The sequence below is a fragment of the Chionomys nivalis genome, chromosome 21 (genome assembly GCF_950005125.1).
Source record: "Chionomys nivalis chromosome 21, mChiNiv1.1, whole genome shotgun sequence".
NCBI classification, from domain to species: Eukaryota; Metazoa; Chordata; class Mammalia; order Rodentia; family Cricetidae; genus Chionomys; species Chionomys nivalis.
In genome coordinates this window covers 32,103,915-32,125,176 of record NC_080106.1, presented here as the reverse complement: position 1 = coordinate 32,125,176, position 21,262 = coordinate 32,103,915, and the positions used below count along the sequence as shown (strand labels likewise).

The window sequence follows — 21,262 nt, the reverse complement described above, 5'->3', positions numbered from 1 at the left end:
ATTTTCTGCTTGGTTTGAAGTTGGTGAATCTATTTCTAGTCTGGACCCCTGAGGTAGGTTTGAGAAAATAACATTGAACACACCTTTGATTCGGACTCTGTGGCAGGAAGATACACCTTTAATAAGGCCCACACTTCCTGCTGCAAGTCTGTATAAGGATACAGAAGAAGGAAGCCTTTGCTCTTTGTCTGCTTGCCTTCGCCTTGCTAGCACCTCCACTCTTACTTCACTGGCATTTCAGCAGACACTGAAGACCAGCTTGAGACATCCAGCCTTGCAGACTGAGCAACTACTGGATTCTTGGACTTTTCATTCACAGCCAGTCATTGTAGGATTAGCTGGACTGCAACCTTGAAGGCATTCCAATAAACCCCATAGATTCATTCCATATATTCTGTTACTAGAGAAACCTGCCTAATACAGTTTGTTTGTTTTGACTTGACTTTGAGGCAGAGTTTCTCTATGTAGCTCTAGCTGGCACGGACCTCGCTATATAAACTAGGCTAGATCCCTTGCCTCTGTCACGAGTGCTAGGATTAAAGGCTTATGCAACTGTGCCTAGCAGAAGCTTTCTTCTCTTTCTCTTCCTCCTCCTCCTTCAAGGCAGTGTCTAATATTACAGGCCTGGAATTCACATGTAGTCCATGCTGGCCCTGAACTCATGGCAATCCTCCTGCCTCAGCCTCTTAAATGTTGGAATTACAGAATCAAGTTCACTGCTTCCTGAGCACACTCATACTACAAATCTATTTCTGTTTTCTCCTTTCATTCTTTGGGATGCTTTTCTTTTGTCTTTTTCCCCCTTGAAACATTAGCTGCAAATATATTTAACAGACAACCAACCACAAGAGAGCCCTTGACAGATGGCCCTCAAAACAGATGGTTCCATTGAAAGACATCAGTTGAAAGTGGAGAGTAATTTGAGCCAATCAAGAAGACAGGATCCCCCGGAGATAAAGTTTCCACAAAAGCCAAAACCACATCCCCCAAGCTCCCCTGATACGCGTTTCACCCACAGAAGAGCCTTCCTGAGGGTGGAGAAAACTTCTTTTTTAAAGATAACATCTGGAATTTTGAAAGGAAGAAAGAGGAGCCTCAGGGCCTTGTCAATCAAATCCATGTTTCTTTTGACAGTTTCAGCATCCGCGACAAATTGCCCAATCTGACATAAACAAAGTTGATAGCCATCAGCAAATCTGTCTCTAAACAGCAGCAACGGAGAAATGTGTGGGATGGTTGGGTTTCGTTCTTTCTTTTCTCACCCAGCAGTCAATATATTTAATAACAAATAAAACAGCTAGATATTTGAAAAGCCCTACCACCTTCACAAAGCTGTCTGATCGTCAGCTGCCGATGACTAACGAGCATGTGGGCTTTCCTTCCGTTTCAGTCGCAGTGGGACCGAAGGTGCCAAGCTCACCCATGACGCTTGGCTGGCGCAGAAGAGTACTGGCCTCCATCACAGGAGTCCAGAGTGCTCCTCAGGTCTGCCATCGCAGCCTATGTAACTCTGGAGCTTCGGCTCCCCCACAGAGTTCAGGATGCTAAGAAACCTTTGTTGTCTTCCTGGGGTGGTTACAAGATTGTTGCAGGGAATAGAAGAATACAAGCAAATCACTTTTCCTCTCATTGTATTGCCTTATTTAATAATATTTTAAAAAGATTTATTTATTTATTACATATACAGTGTTCTGCTTGCACGTATATTTGCAGGCCAGAAGAGGGCACCAGATCTCATAACGGATGGTTGTGAGCCACCCATGTGGTTGCTGGGAATTGAACTCAGGACCTCTGGAAGAGCAGCCAGTGCTCTTAATATCTGAGCCATCTCTCCAGCCCATTATTTGATTACTTTTGCAGCGCCAGAGCACAGCACCAGGACCTTGGGTATGCTGGGGAAGCATACTACCATGGAGTTATGGCCCCAGCGGATCCATATTTTACTGAGAAATAATTTCCTGTCACAAAATGCCCAAGTCCTAACCCACAGCTCAGTAAGGTTTTGCATGTGTGTACTTCTGTGTGCCTACTCAGCACAAGACCACACTCATCACATCAGCACGTCCGAGAAAGAACAGTCTCAGCTCCTTCACTGTGGATTGGCGTGGTGTGTTCTTGAGCGTGCTGGAATTGGGATCACCAACTACTTATTCTGACAGCAGTTTATGAGACCCACTTACACAGACGCAGCAGCAGGTAGCGGTTTGCTCAGTGCGAAGGAGCCGTCCATTGCACCGCCATGCCACGCTTCACACCGCATTTATTCCTTGTTGATGGACAACGGGAAACTAGCTGTTTCCAGTTTGGTGTTGCTATGAATAAAGCTGCTATAAACATTTTTGCAGAATCACTTCTGTGTAAATATGTCTCTTAGGTAAGTATGTAGGGGCAGAACGGCTGGGTCTTGGGTGGTGTGTTTAACCTTCTTAGAAAGTGCTCGTTTTCTGGAGCCGCGGAGTCTTTGGGGGTCTGTTCTTTAACAGATCCCAGTTGGAGAGAACAGCTCTATGTATTTCTTATCCATCAGCAAAGCTGACAGAATCCAGAGTCGTTCGCTTTACAGGGGCGGAACTGTCAACATTCTTCAAGCAGAAGCAGTCTTCCTTCTTTGAGATAAGTCCACACTACGGGGGGCAAAGCACAGAGATGGAAAGGCCTGAGTCCGTCACCCAGACACTCACCTCCCTGCTGGACTTCTAATGAGGTGAGCAAGCAAGATGCCTAATTGTTTCAACTGCTACCAGCAGCTCCAGCATCCCGAGCAACCTGGCCGCGCCCTTAGCGCGCCTCCATTGAGCCTGGCCTTGCTCTTGGCATCCTTCACACCAGCTTCCAGGCATGCCTGCTGCATTGCCAGGAGCCGCTGTTTCGGCAGAAGCCAATTTGCCATCCTTAATAATGTCGAATCACCTTTTGTGCAGTTGAAATTAAACTCGTGCAGAGGGCAAAGTTAGAGCCGTTCCTGTTAAGCTTTTAATGTCTCCTGGAGAATACTGCTGATCACTCAGCCACAGATCACAAAGCTTTATATAATTAGCGGCCACCCACTACGAAATCATCTCCGGCAGCAGCAGCTCAAGACAGGAGAGCAATCAGTGCAGTGGGGGAGGCGTCGGTCTGTCCTTTGCAAAATATTTCTTGCTTTGTACTCCGGAAGGGGTGCAGTACTTGCGGGGAATAGCAGAACGGTAAATCAGAATTCCAGACTGCAAACAGTTGGGGGAGGGGACATGCTATCAATTCTGGGTCACAAAACGATTTCGAATTCCGCAACTATTTTTATTGTAGTATAATGAATAATATATGTGTAGCAAAGTGCACAGATCTTAAATGTGCAGCTTAATAAATTTTTAAAGAGTGAATACACCCATGCACTCAGCAGCCAGATTAGGAAACAGAACATTTTCAGATCTGAGAAGAGGCCTTCTTTCCCAGCCAACACCCCCTTTCCCCTCCAAAATAGACACTCTTCTGACATCCATCACCACAGATTAGCAATTTGCTTTGCCTGATCTGAACTCCATGTTAACAGAATCTTCCTTTTGGGTCTACATTCTTCTACTGCTCCTTTTATGAGACTCATGCAAGTTGTTTGCGGTTGTAGTTAATTCTCTTTGTCTCGGTGTGCACAGGCTTTGTGTGCGAGTTCTTCTGCACAGCTGTACATGCCCGTGTGCCTGTGGAGGTCATAGGTCCTGGATGTCAATGCCTGTGAGTCCTCCACTTTGTTCTGTACAAACGGGTCTCTCCCTGGCTTGGAGTCCCCCACTGAGCCTAGGTTGACTGTCTGATGAGTCCCGGGGTCCTACCTGTCCCCGCCTCGGCTGCACTGGGGTTAACAACTACACCTGCCTTTCTTCTTTTCTTTTGGGATTTCAAGGACAAGCATTTTACTAACTGAGCTCTCTCCAAGTCCCGGTCTTTTGTTTATTCCTGATAGAGTTAACTTTATGACTATAGAAGCTCTTTATGTATTTTGGATATAAACCTTATTTAGAAACACGTATGGCAAATTTCATTCAGTGGCCGGTCTTAGAGTCAATAGTTGTGTGCGTGTGTGTGTGTGTGTGTGTGTGTGAGTTGTTTGTTTTTAAATCTGTCTTTCTTTCTTTCTCTCTCTCTCTCTCTCTCTCTCTCTCTCTCTCTTTCTTTCTTTCTTTCTTTCTTTCTTTCTTTCTTTCTTTCTGTTTCTCTTTGTGTGTGTGTTGAAGGGACTTATACCATGGTGGATATGTCGAGGTCAGAGTCATTTTTCTTCTACCAAGCAGGCCGAGAGATTGAACTCAAATTATCAGAACTTCATACATGCAAGCAAAACACACTACTACTAATTGAGCTATATGCAGCCTAAGAATATTATTTTTATGCTATCAGCCTTCATAGCAAATGTTTGACTGTATTGGAATTCTTTTAAAATGCTAATTACCCCCCTCTGTGTGTGTGTGTGCGTGTGTATGCGTATACATGGGTGTATGCACCATGGTGTGCTTGCCAAAGTCAGAGGACAACCTGTGGTAGTATGTTCTCTCCTTCAGTCCCGTGGTTTCCAGGAAACAAACTTGGGTTATTGGGTGGCTTTTCCTGCAGAGATACCTCCATGCTTCTAACTGCACCGGAGTTCTTGCTTTTCAGCTGGTGAGAGGCTCCAGATTCCAGTCTGAGGGCTCCTTTCCTTTGCCAAAAGCTTTAATTTCCCATGTCTTTTATGCTTCATCAACTGAGCCAAAAATGGATGTAGAAAGAATTTCCTTCCCACTGTGCCTGTGCCCAAGCTTTTATCCTAAAAACTCTGATAACTGCTGGGGGTCAATCCACATCTTTACGCCTGGTAGGCAAGTACTCTACAAATGGAGCTATACCCCCAACCCTAGAGTTGAAACTAAAATTAACATATACAATTCTATAATACAGAAAATACTTTTTAAAAATGTAAGGAACTGACTCCGTGATTAATTAATTCCAGCATTCTAGAGGCAGAAGCAGGTGGATCGCTGTGAGTTTAAGGCCAGCCTGGTCTAAAAAAGCTAGCTCCAGGATAGGCTCCAAAGCTACAGAGAAATAATAATAATAATAATAATAATAATAAGAAGAAGAAGAAGAAGAAGAAGCAACTACACTCTTTGCAGAGGACCTGAGTTTGGTTCCTAGCACCCATGCCTGGCCGTTCACAGGCACCTGTACTACAAAGTCACCCATATATACACATAATTAAGAAGTAAACTTAAAAATTTTAGGCTGGTTTAATGAAAAGCTATAAAAATATTTTATTAAGAAATAATCATGTCTAAATGCAGAAGATTTATAAAATAGTTCAAAATATAAATTTATCTGAAGAAAATTTACAAAGTAAAAATCTAATGTGCTGAGGTAGCAGAACTTGTTAAGTTTTTCTGACCCGATAAGCCTCTCTGCAGATGCAATAATCCAAATCAGACCAAATTAAACCAAATTAGAAGAAGCCCAGGTTTAATGGATGCCAGTGCTCCTGGGTAGAAGTCTGAGAAAACACAGAGAGGGGGGAAGGAGAACCGGGGAGACCATGCGTTTGTTCTCTGGGAGACAGTTTAAATAGCCTATGGGAGTGGTCTTGACCCTCCCGGGGGAGGGGTCACCATTTGGTGGACTTTCTCGGAGGTGGAGTTTGGACTAAGAACTCACTGGGGAGCTCTGAAAAGGAACTTTCCACCCAACATTCCAAAATGGATTCCAGGAGCTGGGGCGAAACCCCCAACCAAACAGAACCAAAGTCTGTGTTTATAGGAACATGTTTTCTTAAAAATATTCTGCTACAGGCTGGGTGTGGTAATGTACACCTTTAATCCCGGCAGAGGCGGTGCAGGCAGAGGCTGGAGGTTAGTCTGGTGTGCTTAGCAAGTTTCAGGCCAGCCAGGACTATATAGTGAGACCACATCTAAAACAATAAAAAAAAATTCCTACTCTTAGAAACATTTGCAAAAGCTGGCTTCAAGGAAAATATTTTCATCAAGAAAACACTGATCCTGTTTATTTTCTTAGGTGTTTTTGGCTAATTAGGAAACAGTCTTAACAGGATGTAGGGTCACTTAAGTAACTATATTCATTTTGTTTTCGTTTTTGGAGACAGGGTTTCACTGTGTAGATCAGCTGGCCTGGGATTCTCAAAGCTTCACCGGGATTAAAAGTATGGGTTACTCCAAGCAGCTTTATGCTCGTTTTTTGATAACCACTTTATAAGCATTTAGTTTAAGGCAATTTTAGTGCTTTTTAACACACTATGTATCCATGACTAGAAATAAATATGTAGAGCCATGTATCTGAACTTTATTTAAATGTTAGGCAAAAGTTTACACTTAATAGCATGCAAGTTTAATGCATACAAAATGTTTTCTTATACAATATGCACTGCACCAGGACTTACAATATATTAAATAATGAATAAAAACGGGACATTCATATCATCTGTGATCAGTACCATTCAGAGGAAACGTTGCCATTTTGGCAATCCTCCGTTTAAAACTGGACAATATCTATCTGCCTTGACTAAATCAGTGTTTTGCTATTGTACACATGAGACACAGTTGGAACTAGGAAATGACTATGGTGGTCGCTACTTCCACTCCCTACACAGGCAAGAGGTCTGAAGTGTTGATTTTGTCATTTCTATAGACATCTTATAGAGCCAGGGGTTCTAAATTTTGCTTGAAAAAATAGAAGCTAAGGTAATTTATAAATAACTTATTGGTGGGGCACAAAGATAGAGTTGACTCAGTGGTAAAGTGTCCTTGTTGCTCTTGTAGAAGACCCAGGTTCTAGACCAAGCCCCTACATGTTGGCAACAACTACCTGTAATTCTAGTCTCAGGGCATCCAACACCCTCTTCTGACCTCTGTGGGCATCTGGCGCACATTTGGAACACATACATACAGGCATACAAAACACTCATTTCCATAAAATTAAAACAAAGCAATTTCTGGGGCTAACAAGATGGTTCAACAGATAAAAACACTATTGCCAAGCCGAAGACCTGCGTGTGCATGTGCACACACATGGCACATTAATTAATGTAATAAAAATTGATGAAAACTTTTGGGCTAGCAAGAATACTTAATTGGTGAAGTACCTATTGCCCAAATATGAGTGATGTGGAATATTAGTTGGCTGTGTTACATTCAATTTATGATGTGGAATATTTGTTTAATGATGCAAGAATGTGTTACATTCTTTTATGTTGCATTTGTTTAACTCTGTGAAGCTGTGTTACCTTACCCGCCCAAAATACTTGATTGGTCTAATAAAGAGCTGAATGGCCAATTGCTAGATAGGAGAGGGAGGGGCGGGTCTGCCAGGCAGAAAGAATAAATAGGAGAGAAGAAAAGGGGAAAATCAGAAAAGCAGGAGAGGAGGACGACAGGAGACAGCCACCTGGCCACACCACCAGCCACACAGTAAGAAAGAAAGAAAGGAATATAGGAAAGAAAAAGGTAGAAGCCCAGATGTGAAAGGTAGATGGGATAACTTAAAAACTTCCTAGTGACAATTCAAGCTAAGGCAAAGCATTTAGAAGTAATAACAAGTCTCTGTGTGATTATTTGGGAGCTGTGTGGTGGGCCCCCAAAAGAGTAGAGTAAAAACAACCACATATACATGAGAATCTAAGTTCTGCTCCTCAGTGCCCAAGTAAAAGCCCCACGTGGTGGCAAGCTTCTCTAACCCTAGTGCTAAGGGGAGGGAGGCAGAGATAGGTGGACCCTAGAGCTCACCAGTGAGAGACACTGTTTTAAAATAAGGTGGAGAGTGATAAAGACATCCTACACCACCCTCTGACCTCCAAACATGTGCACTTACCCGCTTACACACTCCTGGACATATGCAAATTTATACCACGAACATACACGCGCACGCAGAAAGAATTTCTGTGCAGCTATAATGCTAATTAGTGTCGGTTTCTTTGTATGTTAACTGTATTTATGTTCCCTAAGTATATAAAGCAAAGTTTAAGATAACCCTTTACCACGTAGGTATCTTGCAAACTAGAATTATTAACTGGTGACAACTTTGTCTAGGCCTGTGCTTACATGTTCCTCATTACTATATCATGACTGTGACCTTCACTGAAAGACTAGACGCGCCTAATATTGTGTACTCCGGAAAATGCCTCAGGTAGTATGGGAGCTGAAGCAATGGCTCAACATACTGCTCTTGTTGGGTTTGGTACCCAGCATCCGTGTCTCACAACCACTTGTAACTTCAGCGCCAGGGGGTATGATGACCTCTTTTGACCTTGGGCACCAGAACACACACACACACACGCATGCACGCACACACGCACGCGCAAACACACACATGCACACCGTGATGTTAAGAGGATAGGAGGTATAAATACACCAGAAGTCATATTGTTGGTTGATATAGTCACTTACAGATCCTCAGAGTCAAGCCTGTTCCCCTTTTGAATTCTATCTACTCTTTTGTCTGTTTTGTTTGTTGGTTGGTTTGTTTGTTTTTTCGAGACAGGGTTTCTCTGTGTAGCCCTGACTGTTCTGGAACTCATTCTAAAGACCAGGCTGGCCTCAGAGTTCCGCCTGTTTCTACCTCCCAAGTGCTGGGATTAAGGGCATGCGCCATCACTGCCCGACCTCTTTTGAATTCTAATTCTAACTTAAAACATCCTCTTATTCAGGTCTCTCCTCTCAGCAATTGCTGAGATTTATAGCTTGCCTGCCCTGTAATTTATCTCTCAAATTCCCAACAAAATTTCCCTTTAGTTTCCTTCTGAGTCTGCTTTTGAATTTATTCTGCCTACCAGACTCAGAATCTCCATTAGTGTCCTTGTATATCCCAGTGACACATTTTGTTCCTGTTCCTGTAGTGGCCACACTGAAGCAATCTCTTTTCTCTGCATTTCCCCATTGCTGTTTTCTCTAACGGGCCTATAATAGGGGTGGGCAGCCCAGGCTATCTTGTTCAGGCTGCCAAACCACAGGCTTTTCTCCTAGAAACCCTGAAACATGCTTTCATTTTCCACCTTTTAGTCGGAATGTCACCTAGGAGAAGCCTTCCCTGGTATTCAACCATTTTCTTCAATTGGTTTGCATTTCAGTTCCTAGCTCTCCTAGTAACTCCTGCAGTCACTTATGTTTTATTTCCCTGACCAGGCTGAGAACTGCTTGAAGCCAAGGATCTTGGCGGTGGAAGTCACCATGTCCTGACCGTCTAGAATAAACCCTGGCACTTGGCTGGAACTCTACAGAGGATGGCAGATCTCTCTAGATTTGTCCAGCTAGGGGGACTGCGGAAATGCTTCTTCTAGTCCCGTCAACTCCAACCACGTGGGCGGGGAGGAGGGCGGAGCTCCCTTGACTAACTTGCAACGACAGCTCCGCCTCAGGCTCCGCCCCAGCCCCGCCCATGTCCGTGTCCGCTCTCGCGGGTGTCCATAAAGTTTATTTGGCGGCCCAACGCTCAGGGGCTTCTGGGAGCGGACCGCCTCGGCCAATCAGGAAGCGCGGGCGAGCGGCGCGAGAAGCGGCGGCGGCGTAGTGCAGCAGCCGGGAGCAGACGGCAGAGCGGCGGCAGAGCCAGGTAAGGAGTGCGAGCCGCGGGTGGTCACGTGGCCCCGGGTTCTTGGCCTGGCCCCGAGGCTGGCCGGAACCCCGTCCCGAGTTCGTAGCCACGAGGCTCGCGCTTCCTGTCTTGAGTCAGCTGGGAACGCCGGCCGGCGACACCTCACCGAGTGCTGTGACTAGGCTCTTCCGAGCGTGGTCCTCCCGACTGGGGCGCTATCGCCACGCCCACCCGCGCTCACGACTGCCAGGCGTCGCAGGGCCTGGCTGCGCTCTTGGGGGGCTGGGGTCGTCTTTCCAGAGAATGGCTCTTCCGAGTAAAGGGAGACGACCCGGCGAAGCCCTGTCAACTCTTCTCCCCTCTACTGATAATCCAACAGGATGCTAATGGTTGCCACTCCGGCTGGCTCACCTGTCTCTGGGTACCCTGCACCCTTCTTATGTAAGGGATCCCGAAGTATATTGGGTTCCTTTTGAAAGAACATCACAGCGTGTTGGGCTTGCTGTCGCTTGTCAAAGGGAGTTTGAAGACAGCATGGTCTGTGTTAGACCCTGTCCCAGTCCTGCCCTCCATAGATGGCTTTCAACACAAGCAGAGGTCAGCGCTGGAATTCCGTTTGGGGACACATTTTGTGTTGTGTCTGTACCCCAAACCTGTAACCGTATTAGGAACATTCGTTTATTTCTTAAAAATACCCAAGCATCTTTTCTCCACATTTAGCCACTGTCCGTGTGTTTGGGCATTTTTATTTTTATTTTTTTAATTTATACTGAGCTCTTCTAGCTTTAAATTCCTGTGCATTAGGCTAAGAACCTGTGTTTATATTTTCAGCCTAGGCTCCTCCTTGACCCTTATACATCTTCAGATTGTCTGATCACCTGCTGAAACAGAGCATAAAGATAGCAAACTCCCTTCTGTTTTCCTCCGCCAAACGGCTCCTCAGCCTATTGATTGATTGATTTAAATATTTTACTTGGGGGGGGGGTAGGTTTTCTGCTGTGCATCCCAGGCCTGCCTTAAACTTTGATCCTCCCATCTTAGTTTCCTCTGTGGTGGGGTGACGTTCGTGTGAAGTCCAGCAGTATTTGCCTGCTGCTGTCCTTTTCCTCCCTTTCCCTCCCCTTCCTCCTTTTCTCGTATTTGGGAGAGATTCCAAGGCTTTGTTAGGCAAGTACTGTACCATTGAGCTACACCCCTAGTCCCTCCTTCCATTTTCTCTCATTTAGTGATATAAAAAGGGTCTGACCAGCAATCTTTGAGTCTTCATTGGTTGCTCCCTCTCTTCCTGCCAGTCCATATTCAGTGTTTGTCACCAAGACACAAGTCACCATCACTTCTCAGTTGCATTGTTGAACTAGTTTTTCATCTGGGCTTCCTGCTTTTGCCTTGCTTTTTCACCAGCAGCTAAAGAGCTCACCAGATTATACCCCCACTCCCAAGCTGAATGTGCTGGTGCATGCTTGTCATCCTAGTGCTTAGGAATTTGAGGCAGGAGGATTTCAAGTTTGAGGTCAGCCTGGACTACAAGTGAGATTCTGTCTGAAGAATCCTCATTTTCCCCAACTCTCCAGTAAGTCTTCTCATACTAATAGTAATAATGGTAAAAATAAGCTCCCTGTAGTGAGCTGAAGCACAGTTAATAAAAACTCAGAGAGAGAAATTGAGGTTCAACCTGAAGATCTCAAAGGCAGAGATCCTGGAGGCAGGATCGCCATTTTGAACTGAGGTTGAGGTAAGAGCCAGTGGCTGGCTGCTTTGCTTTTTGGATCTTGAGGTTGAACCCCTATTTCTCTCTCTGAGTTTTTATTGATTGTGCTTCAGTAAGCTGTAAGCCTTTCAAATAATCTGACCCATGCTCTCTTTTTTGTCTGCTACCCTCCTGTACAGCTGCTGGTCATGTTTTGACTTCAGGGCTTTGCTCTTGCAGTTGGATGTCTGCTTTGCCTGTCTTCTTACTTGGAATTTTTATTAGAGGGGCATGTAGGGTGTAAGACTCCTGTCTTCACTGCTTTAATTGTTCTTAGCAGTTAGCTTTTACGTGTTCCATGTATTGTTTGTCTTCTCCCTGTAGAACATGAGTGGCTAGTCCCTTGGTCTGGCACAGAGTAGAGTAGATAGGTGCTCAATAAATATAAAATAAACGAATGTTTTTGATATAATAGGCTTGAAGATGTGAATGAGACAGGCTTGCTATTCCTTTGAAGGTATCACATAAATAAACAATAAACACGTAAATATAAAATGTAGTTCAGGACTAGTTTTAAAGGTCTAGAACTGTAAGGAGCACATGCCTACCATGAGCAAGGCTCTGGGTTTGATCCCTTGTATTGGAGGAAGGGACAGGGATATTGAAAGAGAGACCTTAATGAAACAAAAGTAAACCATGAGAATAGCAAGAAATTTTCTGGCAGTGGGAGCAGCAAGTGTAAAAACCATGAAACGGGAACAGTTGGAGCTGTGGTGAGCTTGAACCCCAACCCCCATGTGTTGCTGTGTGTATTCTATATGTGGATGTTTCCATGGAGGGCAGAAGAGAGTGTCATATTCCCTGGAGCTAGAGTTTCAGACAGTTGTAAATCTTTGGTGTGGGTGCTGGGAACTGAATTAGGATTCTCTAAAGAACAGTAAACCTCCTAACTGCTGAGCCATCTCTCTACAAGGTAGCTGTATCGAGGCGGTGAGGAGGTGTCAGAGCAAAGATTAGGAAGTGAGAGGACCCAGGTCTGTTAAGATTACAGGTCATTTTAATTAGCAGACTTTGCTTCTTGGGGTTCAGAGTTAAGTACCTGTGAACCTTCTACAGGAAGACATTTCTGGAAAAAGTTGGTCACAGTGACTCAACTGGGGAGGAGCAAATAGAAGGTTCAGAGTAATCGGGGAGGGCCTTTGGGGCGGAAGACCTGCCCTGTGACTTGGAAGTAGGCATAGGAGCTCACTGTGTCTGGGGTGGGGATGTGTGTCCTGACAAGTACTGGAGAGCGAAGGGGAGAACTGCATAAGGTGCCCCAGGAGCGGAGAACTTCCAAGGTATGGCTGGGAGAAGTTGAAGGTTGCAGCTGTGTCAAAGCCTGAACACTTATGTAGGGGTTGATGGTGCCCCTGATGAGTCTAAGGTGGGAGGTTTTCTGGAACAGCCTCTTTGGCCATGGAGAGAATGAGTTAGAAGAAATGGGAGGTTGCTGAGATAATCAGGAGGAAGGCACAAGGTCAGAACAGTATGAGAAGTAAACTTGGAGACAGTATGGGCTCAGGTGAGAGGGAGCAGATGGTTTCTGGCTAAATTGGCTGTTACAGGAACCCAAGGTGAAGAGCTGGAATTGTTGCTGGCCCCCATAGATCAGGCAGGTACCAGTATCAGGTAGACAATTAGAAATAATTGCTTTGGAGAAAGAATCAGAACTTAGAGATGCAGGAGTCTTCTTTGTTTTGCCTTCATGGTCTTTCCATAGCTGTATCTCTTCTGTCTCAAATAACCTGAAGCTTGAAATATTAGTAGCCTCACACTTTGCTTGTGGTTGAGGCATGCATGTGTGTGTACTTGTGAATGTCAGAGGTCAGGGTGCTTTAAGTAGCTGTTGGGTGTTTTTCTCTATCATTCCACTGCAGTTTTTGAGATAGTGGCGCTGGAGCCTACCGATTGGCCAGACTGGTTGTCCAATGGATCAGCAGGATCTACCAGTCAGTGTCCACCTCCCTCAGTGCTGGGGTCAGACTGGTACCACCACCCAGCTTTATATGTGACTGCGAGGATGCAGACTCAGATCCTCATACTTGTGTCTCACACGCTTTCCCCAGTCAGCCACCTCAGGCCACTGCACACGTACTCCACCAGTGCGCTCAAATTGTAGCCTAATCCCCCAGACTACCAGAAAAATCTCAGACACTACCAGAAATTTCTTTCCTAAATCCCTGTGTTGGTCTGTAAGGTCCACTAAAGGTCCCCTCTTCTAACAGTAATTTTGGAGTGTCTTTGGTGTATGAGTTCATGGCACTAGAAATTGGTGTTGTGAAAACAAGCAGGACAAGTACACCAGACTCCAGGATCCTACTAGGACGTAGATGTTGGATTACCAAACAAGTAGCCATATGCCTGGTATTGATTAGCTTCTTTAAGGGTAGAGTATAGAAGTGTGGGACTGATTTAGCTGGAGTGTCTTAGCTTCTTCATAAAGAAGACCCATGCTCAGAGACTGAATGGAATAATGGGTAAGCCTCATTGACGTTTAGGGACGAATGCACTGTAGATGCAGACGAAGTGGTGACTGTAGATGCAGTGACGCCATGAGTTTAGTGTATTTCAAGAACCAACAGGAGGTCATGGAGCCAAAGCACATAGTCATGGGAAAAAGTGTAGCAGGAGGGCAGGGGTCGGTACAGAGACAGATGGTGGAATCTCACGGCACACTCAGATCTCATGCGTGCTAAACAAGCCCTATTGCTGAGTACCACCTACCTCAGCCTTCTGGGTAGCTGGAATTACAGGCAGGCACCATCACATCTGGCTGGACTGTAGTTCACAGATGATGGGAGTTAGTGAAGGTTTAGCCCTTCCCCCCCAAAAAAAAGCCCCACATTTTTTTTGTAGTTCTGAAATTTGAAACTAGGGCCGTGAGCGTGCTAGGCAGAAAATATACTGAGTAGCGAAGGTGTCAATGTTAGGAACAGGGAAACCAACCCTGGAGGCTACTATGTCACCTGGATGTGACGTGTGCAAGTGGAGTAGAATGGTAGTGGTGGAATAAACAGAAGTGGACTCATATGTGTTTGTGTGTGTTAAGAATAAATGGACTCATGGTAGGTACCATCATGACACACATGGGGGGGGTCACATGGTAAGACAGGAAGCCAGGGAACAGGGAGAGTTTTCCCACTGGGCCCAACCTTCTACAGGTTCCATCACTCTAAACATTGCCACACTGGGACCAAGCTCTTAGCCTGTTGATCTTAGCACACTTTGACCATAACACACATCTATCTAAACCATAGTATTAGGTTGAGACTTGAATTGACCTTACTAATGTTTATTTATTGAATGGTTATTATGTGGCAGGGGAGGGAGTGAGTTTTAAGGATGAGTCACAGAGGGGGTGATTCCCTTGCCCAGAGTTTCAAAATATAAGAATGAACTAGCTGTTTGGAGCTTGAGTAATTGTTTTTGTTTGGTAAAAGCATGAATAGAAGCCAGGGCAGGGCAAGTAAAGGGATGTTCATGGACAGTAAATCTGGTGATCGGATGTCGAAGTCCAAAGCAGTCTCACTGGAATGCATCCCTGTGAGTGGGGCCCAAGAGGGCTCCTGAGCAAGAGCATTATAAGAAAAGTGATGTCAGAAAAACAGTAGGTTGACAGGAGGTAGTGCCTAGTGTCACACAAGGGCTTGAGCTTAAGGAATGACAGCCAGGCCTTGTGAGAGAGTGAGAAGCCAGCAACTGCAGTTGGAAGATCTTGTAAGAATCTGAATGTCCCTTTTGGTCTGTTTTGGTAGGAGGAGAATAGAATTTGGTTTCAAAGTTTTTACTAGGCGTTAGCATTAGCATTAATGTCTAATACCTACCTGTTTCTTTCAGAAAGTTTCTTTGAGGCTGATAAGATAGATCAGCAGGTAAAGGTAAAGGTTGGGTGCTTAACCAGAAATTTCAACTGGACTTGGTTTTTTGTAACCCAGCATTCTGGAGGCAGAGGTAGGATTCTGTTTTCTAGGCCAGTTTAGCTACACGACAAGATCTTGTCAGAACAAAACAAAGCACAGTGTACAAATAGAAAAGACCAAACACAGTTTACCCTTCTGAAAGGGTTTATCTTTCGCTTTGGAAATTGGAGGTTTATGCAGGATAAGCAAGCCAGAGAGAGCAAGCCAGTAAGTAGCACCCTTCCACAGCCTCTGCATCAGCTCCTGCCTCCAGGTTCCTGACCTGTTTGGGTTCCTATCCTGGCTTCCTTTAATGATGAACAGTGATGTGGAAGTGTAAGCCAAATAAACCCTTTCCTCCCCAACTTGCTTTGGTCGTGGTGCTTCGTCTCTGCAGTAGAAGCCCTAACTGAGACATTGGCGGAGAGCTGCATCCCATCATGCCAGGGAAGGCATGCTATCAGGAACTTTGCAGTTACAAGCCAGGGCTTGAGTGAATAGACTGAGGCTGGGTTATAAAACCTCAGGCTTGGCCCTCAGTGAAGGTCTTTACCTGCTGAAGTGCCACAATGTGCTCTAACAAGCACCACCACCCGTGACCAAATGTTCAAGACACATCTCTGTTGGGAGCATTTCACATTCAAACCACATGTACTTGCATCCGCCTCTTTTAAGAATGTTGATGTGCCCCATGGTGCATACGTTATTTAGACATTGAATGGCAGGTGAATGCAATGCAAACCAGCATGAGAAAGTATGAACTTCAGTTATTTTCTCAGCATCTGTTGCCCCACGCTGTGGTCAACAAGACTAAGTCTTGAGGTTTGAGGGATCTGAGTGGGGTACCAGGAGACCCCAGACCTTTGAGCCTGGAGTAGTGCAAACAAAGCACTTCTTATTTTTATTATTAAAGCAAGCACAGCATGAGGTGATGTTTACAGTTAGCTTATGCAAATACAGTACCATGGGGGAATGTACCTGGTGTTGTGTCTTAACATCTTCGGTTATGTGAAAAGACCCAAGAACAATCCTCCCAGGCCTTTGCCTTTCTCACAGAGATAATGTGGACATGCCAGGCATTTCCTTTATGTTCCTGTTTTTTTAAAGATTAATTTAAAATTAAAGGTGTGTGCCACTACTGCCTGGCTAGTTTTAGTGTTTTTAAAGAATTATTTAGGGAGCTGGAGATGGCTCAGAGGTTGAGCATTGCTTGATCTTCCAAAGGTCCTGAGTTCAATTCCCAGCAACCACATGGTGGCTCACAACCATTGTAATGGGGTCTGGTGCCCTCTTCTGACCTGCAGACATACACACAGACAGAGTATTATATACATAATAAATAAATAAATATTAAAAAAAGAATTATTTATTTTTAAATTTATGTGTGTGTTTGGTTTAAGACTTCCAGTGGATATTGTGTGCTGGCATTGTGGTGCACACCTTTAATCTCAGCACTCAGGAGGCAGAGACTGGCAGATCTCTGAGTTTGAAGCCAGTCTGGTCTACAGAGTGAGTTCTAGGAAAGACATGGCTGCACAAAGAAACCCTGTCTTGAAAAACAAAACAAAACAAAAAACCAAAAATGAACCCAAAATACAAAATAGTTTCTTTCAGAGTATCATATTGAAAACATTTTGGTTTTCTTCATGAAGTTCTAAGTTGACTTTAATCTTTAACAAAAATCATTTAAACTTCCTAGAAAGTCTTTAAACTTCCTAGAAAATTATGCACACACACACACACACACACACACAGTACAGTTCACTGTACCTGACTATCACTGCTTGTGGGAGAATGAAGATGGCAGAACTAAAAGTTTCACAGTCTCTTCTCGCCACCGATTGGCACTATTTTTGTTTTAACCTTGCAACCTGCCTTTAAATTTAATGTCCTTTAATGCTCGTCTCAAAAACTGCTTTACCTGAGAATCAAGTTTGAAAAATCTCAGCATGCGTCTCACAACCCCTGTAACTCAATCCCCAGGGGATCCAAAGTCCTCATCTAGCCTCTGTGGGCACCCATACCCACATGGTAAACACATAGATACACAAACACACACGTCAAAATAAGTCATTGTTTGTTTTTTCAAGACAGGATTTCTCTGTGTTAACAGCCCTGGCTGTATTGAAACTCACTTTGTAGACCAGACTGACCTTGAATTCAGAGATCCACCTGCCTCTACCTTCTGAGTGCTGGGATTAAAGGTGGGCACCATGCATGGCAAATAGCAGCACTTTCTTAAATGATTTTTTTTATGTGTATGTTTGTTTTGCCTGCATGCATGTCTGTGTACTATATGCATGCAGTGCCCTCAGGCCAGAAGAGGGTCTCGGGTCCCCTGGAACTGGAGTTAGAGTTGGTTTAGAGCTGACATGTGCGTCCTGGGCAGCCAGTGTTCTTAACCAGCTGCTGATCTTTTTTTTTTTTTTTTTTTTTTTGTTTTTCGAGACAGGGTTTCTCTGTGGTTTTGGAGCCTGTCCTGGAACTAGCTCTTTAGACCAGGCTGGTCTCGAACTCACAGAGATCCGCTTGCCTCTGCCTCCCAAGTGCTGGGATTAAAGGCGTGCGCCACCACCGCCCGGCCAGCTGCTGATCTTTTTAAAATAAATAAATAAATAAATAAACAGTATGTGTATGTGTGTTTGTATGTATGTGTGGAGTTATAACACACCATGTGTGGAGGGCAGAGGAAAACTTGCAGGGGTTGTTTTTGGAGTCAGTTCCCTCTTTCCACCATGTGGGTCTCAGGAATTGAAAGCTGATCACAATAGCAAATGCACCCCACCTGTTCAGCCATCTTCTGAAGCCATGGAGCAACACTCTTGACAGCACTTTCCGTTGGTTGTTAGAGAAGCAGGTGGCTTTGTCATTTATGCTTACTCTAAAGTTAGGTGCCATTATAAATGTAATTACTGTTAGTAGCTGCAGTAACAAGTAAGATGTCCTACGGAATGAGGCCTTCAGTCACCTTGTGAGGTTGTTTAAATGAAGACCAGGCATGAATAATAAAAGAATATTTTGTGTGTTAGTGAAGACATGATTGTGTCAGAATAAAGTGAGGCTGAGTTAGAAGATACATGGCATTCCTCTGGTCTTAGGTCAGCCAAATCATTGCAGAGTGTGTGCTGGGTTTATATCTGAGTTTCCATGGTTTGGACTTACCATGAAAATCCTATGACATAAGGCCGTAGGCTGTAGCAATTCCTTCTTAATGAGGCCTTCTTCCCTCAAGATAAATGGAGAGATTGAAAGTATAGAGGGATTGTTCTTTAGGCTTTCTGGAACTTGCTGCAATGATACTCGTTTCCTTACCTGCTTTGGATTTGCAGGAGGAGTTAGGAACTCTGGCCTGTGGCTTAATATGGCTTGTCTTTGTCCTGCTGGTGAAATCAGTATGCATAGAAATGATCTGTTCGCAGTCTGACTCATTTTCTGTCAGGCCTGTTCTTGGGCTGTATTCAGGAACACCTCCTGTTGTTGATGAACTGTGTCCCTTTCAGTTTACAAAAAGTCCTGGAGGTTTATTAATCTTGTAACAGTTTGAAGCAGCGATGGAAACCTCTCTCCTCCTTGACATAGCTCTTTTTCCTTTCATGTAGCACCTGCATCTCCAATGGATACTGAAGGGTTTGGTGAGCTCCTTCAGCAGGCTGAACAGCTTGCTGCTGAGACCGAAGGTATCTCTGAGCTTCCACACGTGGAACGGAATTTACAGGAGATCCAGCAAGCGGGTGAGCGCCTGCGTTCCCGTACCCTCACACGCACATCCCAGGAGACAGCAGATGTCAAGGCGTGAGTATTGGTGGGGAGGTGCTGTTGGCTGGGTAGTTTGGGGGCAGGAACAGTTTCTTCTATGGCAGTCACAACTGACTCTCTGAGTCAGGAACTCAGAGAGTTTATAGCAGGTTATCAAACCTTGCTTTGTTTCCTTGCCTCTCTCGGGTTTTAGAGTTCTAGCCACAAAACTGCATGAGAGCCTATATCATCTGCAGAGGTGTGAAGGTGAAGTGGCTGGAAGAGTTTTCTGTATAAAATGCTCTCATAGTTCCTGCTTGGGTCCATGGCTTTTGAGCCATAAATAGCCTCTTCGAGTGTGTTAGATATGGGCCGTGCACAGAAAAATTGATGAATGGTCAGTGAGGAGAAGCCATCAAGTGAGGAGTGATTCTGTCTGCTCGTTGCCAGTGACCCCAGAGGCTGCCTCTGAAAGGCCTTCAGCTGATTGTACAGCAGGAAGGTGGGTAAGCCCCAGGAGAACAGAAGTTGGAGGGAAAATGCTGACTGGCGGGGTCATACAGCATAGCAGGATAATGGAGTGTGCAGAGGGTCCTGGTTGGGCAAAACAAAAACCCAACGAAAATTCAAAACCAAACGCTTTCTTTGAGAAATGTGATTTAATGGTTATTTATTGTGTTTTAGAAACTTCCTTACACATTAAGTCTTTGCATCAAGACTGATCCCTATATTATAGTTGAACAGCAAAGGTTCAGAGAGGGCTGGTAACTTGCTTAGGTTACACAGCAGGTGAGTGGTGAGCTAAGATTCAAACCCAGTGAGACTGAGTCCAGAATTTCTGTATTTCTGAAAGGGGCTTGGAGAGAGAAGGTTGAAGAGGGTGCTTGTAGTGAGCTTTTGGGAGGTTCAGAAAGTCGCAAAGATTATGTATAATTCAGGAAAATGTCGGTTTAGTTCTCATTCTGTGAAGTTGAGAAAGACTGGTGCTAAAGAGAGGCATTGTCTTAGGTATTTAGTAAATGGAAGGCTGCGTTCCTTTCCTAACTGATCTGAGAACTGAGCGTCTGGTTGCTCTTTGGAATCAATAGTATGCTGTGTACATTCTGTAGCCTTCTCTAGAGTATTATTTTTTTAAATACTAGTTTTGATTCTGTTGACATTAATAAAGACAAGTCAGATGAACTGTGGCAGTTTTTTTTGTTTGTGTTTGTTTGTTTGTTTTTTGAACTTGATTCTGTTGACATTAATAAAGACAAGTCAGATGAACTGTGGCAAGTTTTTTGTATTTGTGTTTGTTTGTTGTTTTTTGAACTGTCTAGCCTTGTAGCAAAATGCTGCCCATAGCTAACCTACCCTGAACTCCCAGCAACCAACCAGCCTGTAGATAACTTGCCTTCCTGGTAGGCTCCAAACTTCTGTTCCTGACTGCTTGCAGTTCCCCTAATTTAAGCAGGCAGCCTCTGCTTGTGCAAAGATGCTACAGGAGCAAAAGCCCATGGATACCTGCTGAGTTGCTATAGTTATAATTTAATTGCATCATCCTTACAGCCCATTAAGAGCAAAAAGGGAAAATGTTTTCTTGGTAACAATTATCACTTATATTCTCTTTCTTGTAAATTTCCATTCTTCCTTGTCTCTTCTACCTCAAATCCATTATTTTTGGGAGGAGGGAGTTGGAACATTGAAAGAATGGATATAGGGTGGGGCCGGAGCTTAAAAAGAAACCAGAGGGCTGATGACTGTATTTTTCCATCTTCTTGATAGGCAGGGACACAAAGTATGATGTGAATATTTTAGTGCCTGCTGGATGAGGGCAGAACAGAGAACTGAGTAGGATTTTTGTTGTTGTTGTTGTTACATGAATTAAGCTTTGAAAGAAAATTCTGTCTTTAAGGTCTTAGTTTGGATTGTAGATTTAAGTCTGACCTGAGTTCTGTGATTTTTTTTTTTAATTTTTAAAAAATTATTCTATGTGTATGGGTGTTTTGCCTGCACCACATGCATTTTTATTTTTAAAGGAACAGACATTTTTTTTTTTAACTAAATGAAATCTTACAATTTCCAACTGGCCTAAAACACACTACTCTCCTGCCTTGGCCTTCTGAGTAGCTGGGATTACAGGTGTGTGCCAGTACTTCCAGCTCTAAGGAACAGATTTGGTGCCATTTTTGTATGTGTGTTCTTGATCTTTTAAAATTACAGATTTTTTTCACCACACATAGAGGGTATGCCTGGTGGATATAAAGCAGGGTTTGCAGACTGTGGCCCACGAGCCTGCTACCTGTTACATCTTACTGGAACATGGCCTTGCTTGTTTTATATATTGACTGTGTGATTTTTTTGCATAGCAGAGCTG

General features: G+C 44.2%; 1 protein-coding gene across 2 annotated transcripts in view; it reads left to right on the top strand.

Moving 5' to 3' along the window:
- The first annotated feature begins 9,426 nt into the window (after positions 1-9,426).
- Nup93 (nucleoporin 93) overlaps positions 9,427-21,262 on the top strand; it is a 99,380-nt gene continuing 87,544 nt past the window's right edge. For both annotated transcript variants that reach the window (XM_057753919.1, XM_057753918.1), the window contains exons 1-2: positions 9,427-9,561; positions 18,771-18,963. In XM_057753919.1, the coding sequence (XP_057609902.1) occupies positions 18,785-18,963 (179 nt within the window). In that variant the 5' untranslated portion in view covers positions 9,427-9,561; positions 18,771-18,784. The remainder of the gene's footprint in view (positions 9,562-18,770; positions 18,964-21,262) is intronic.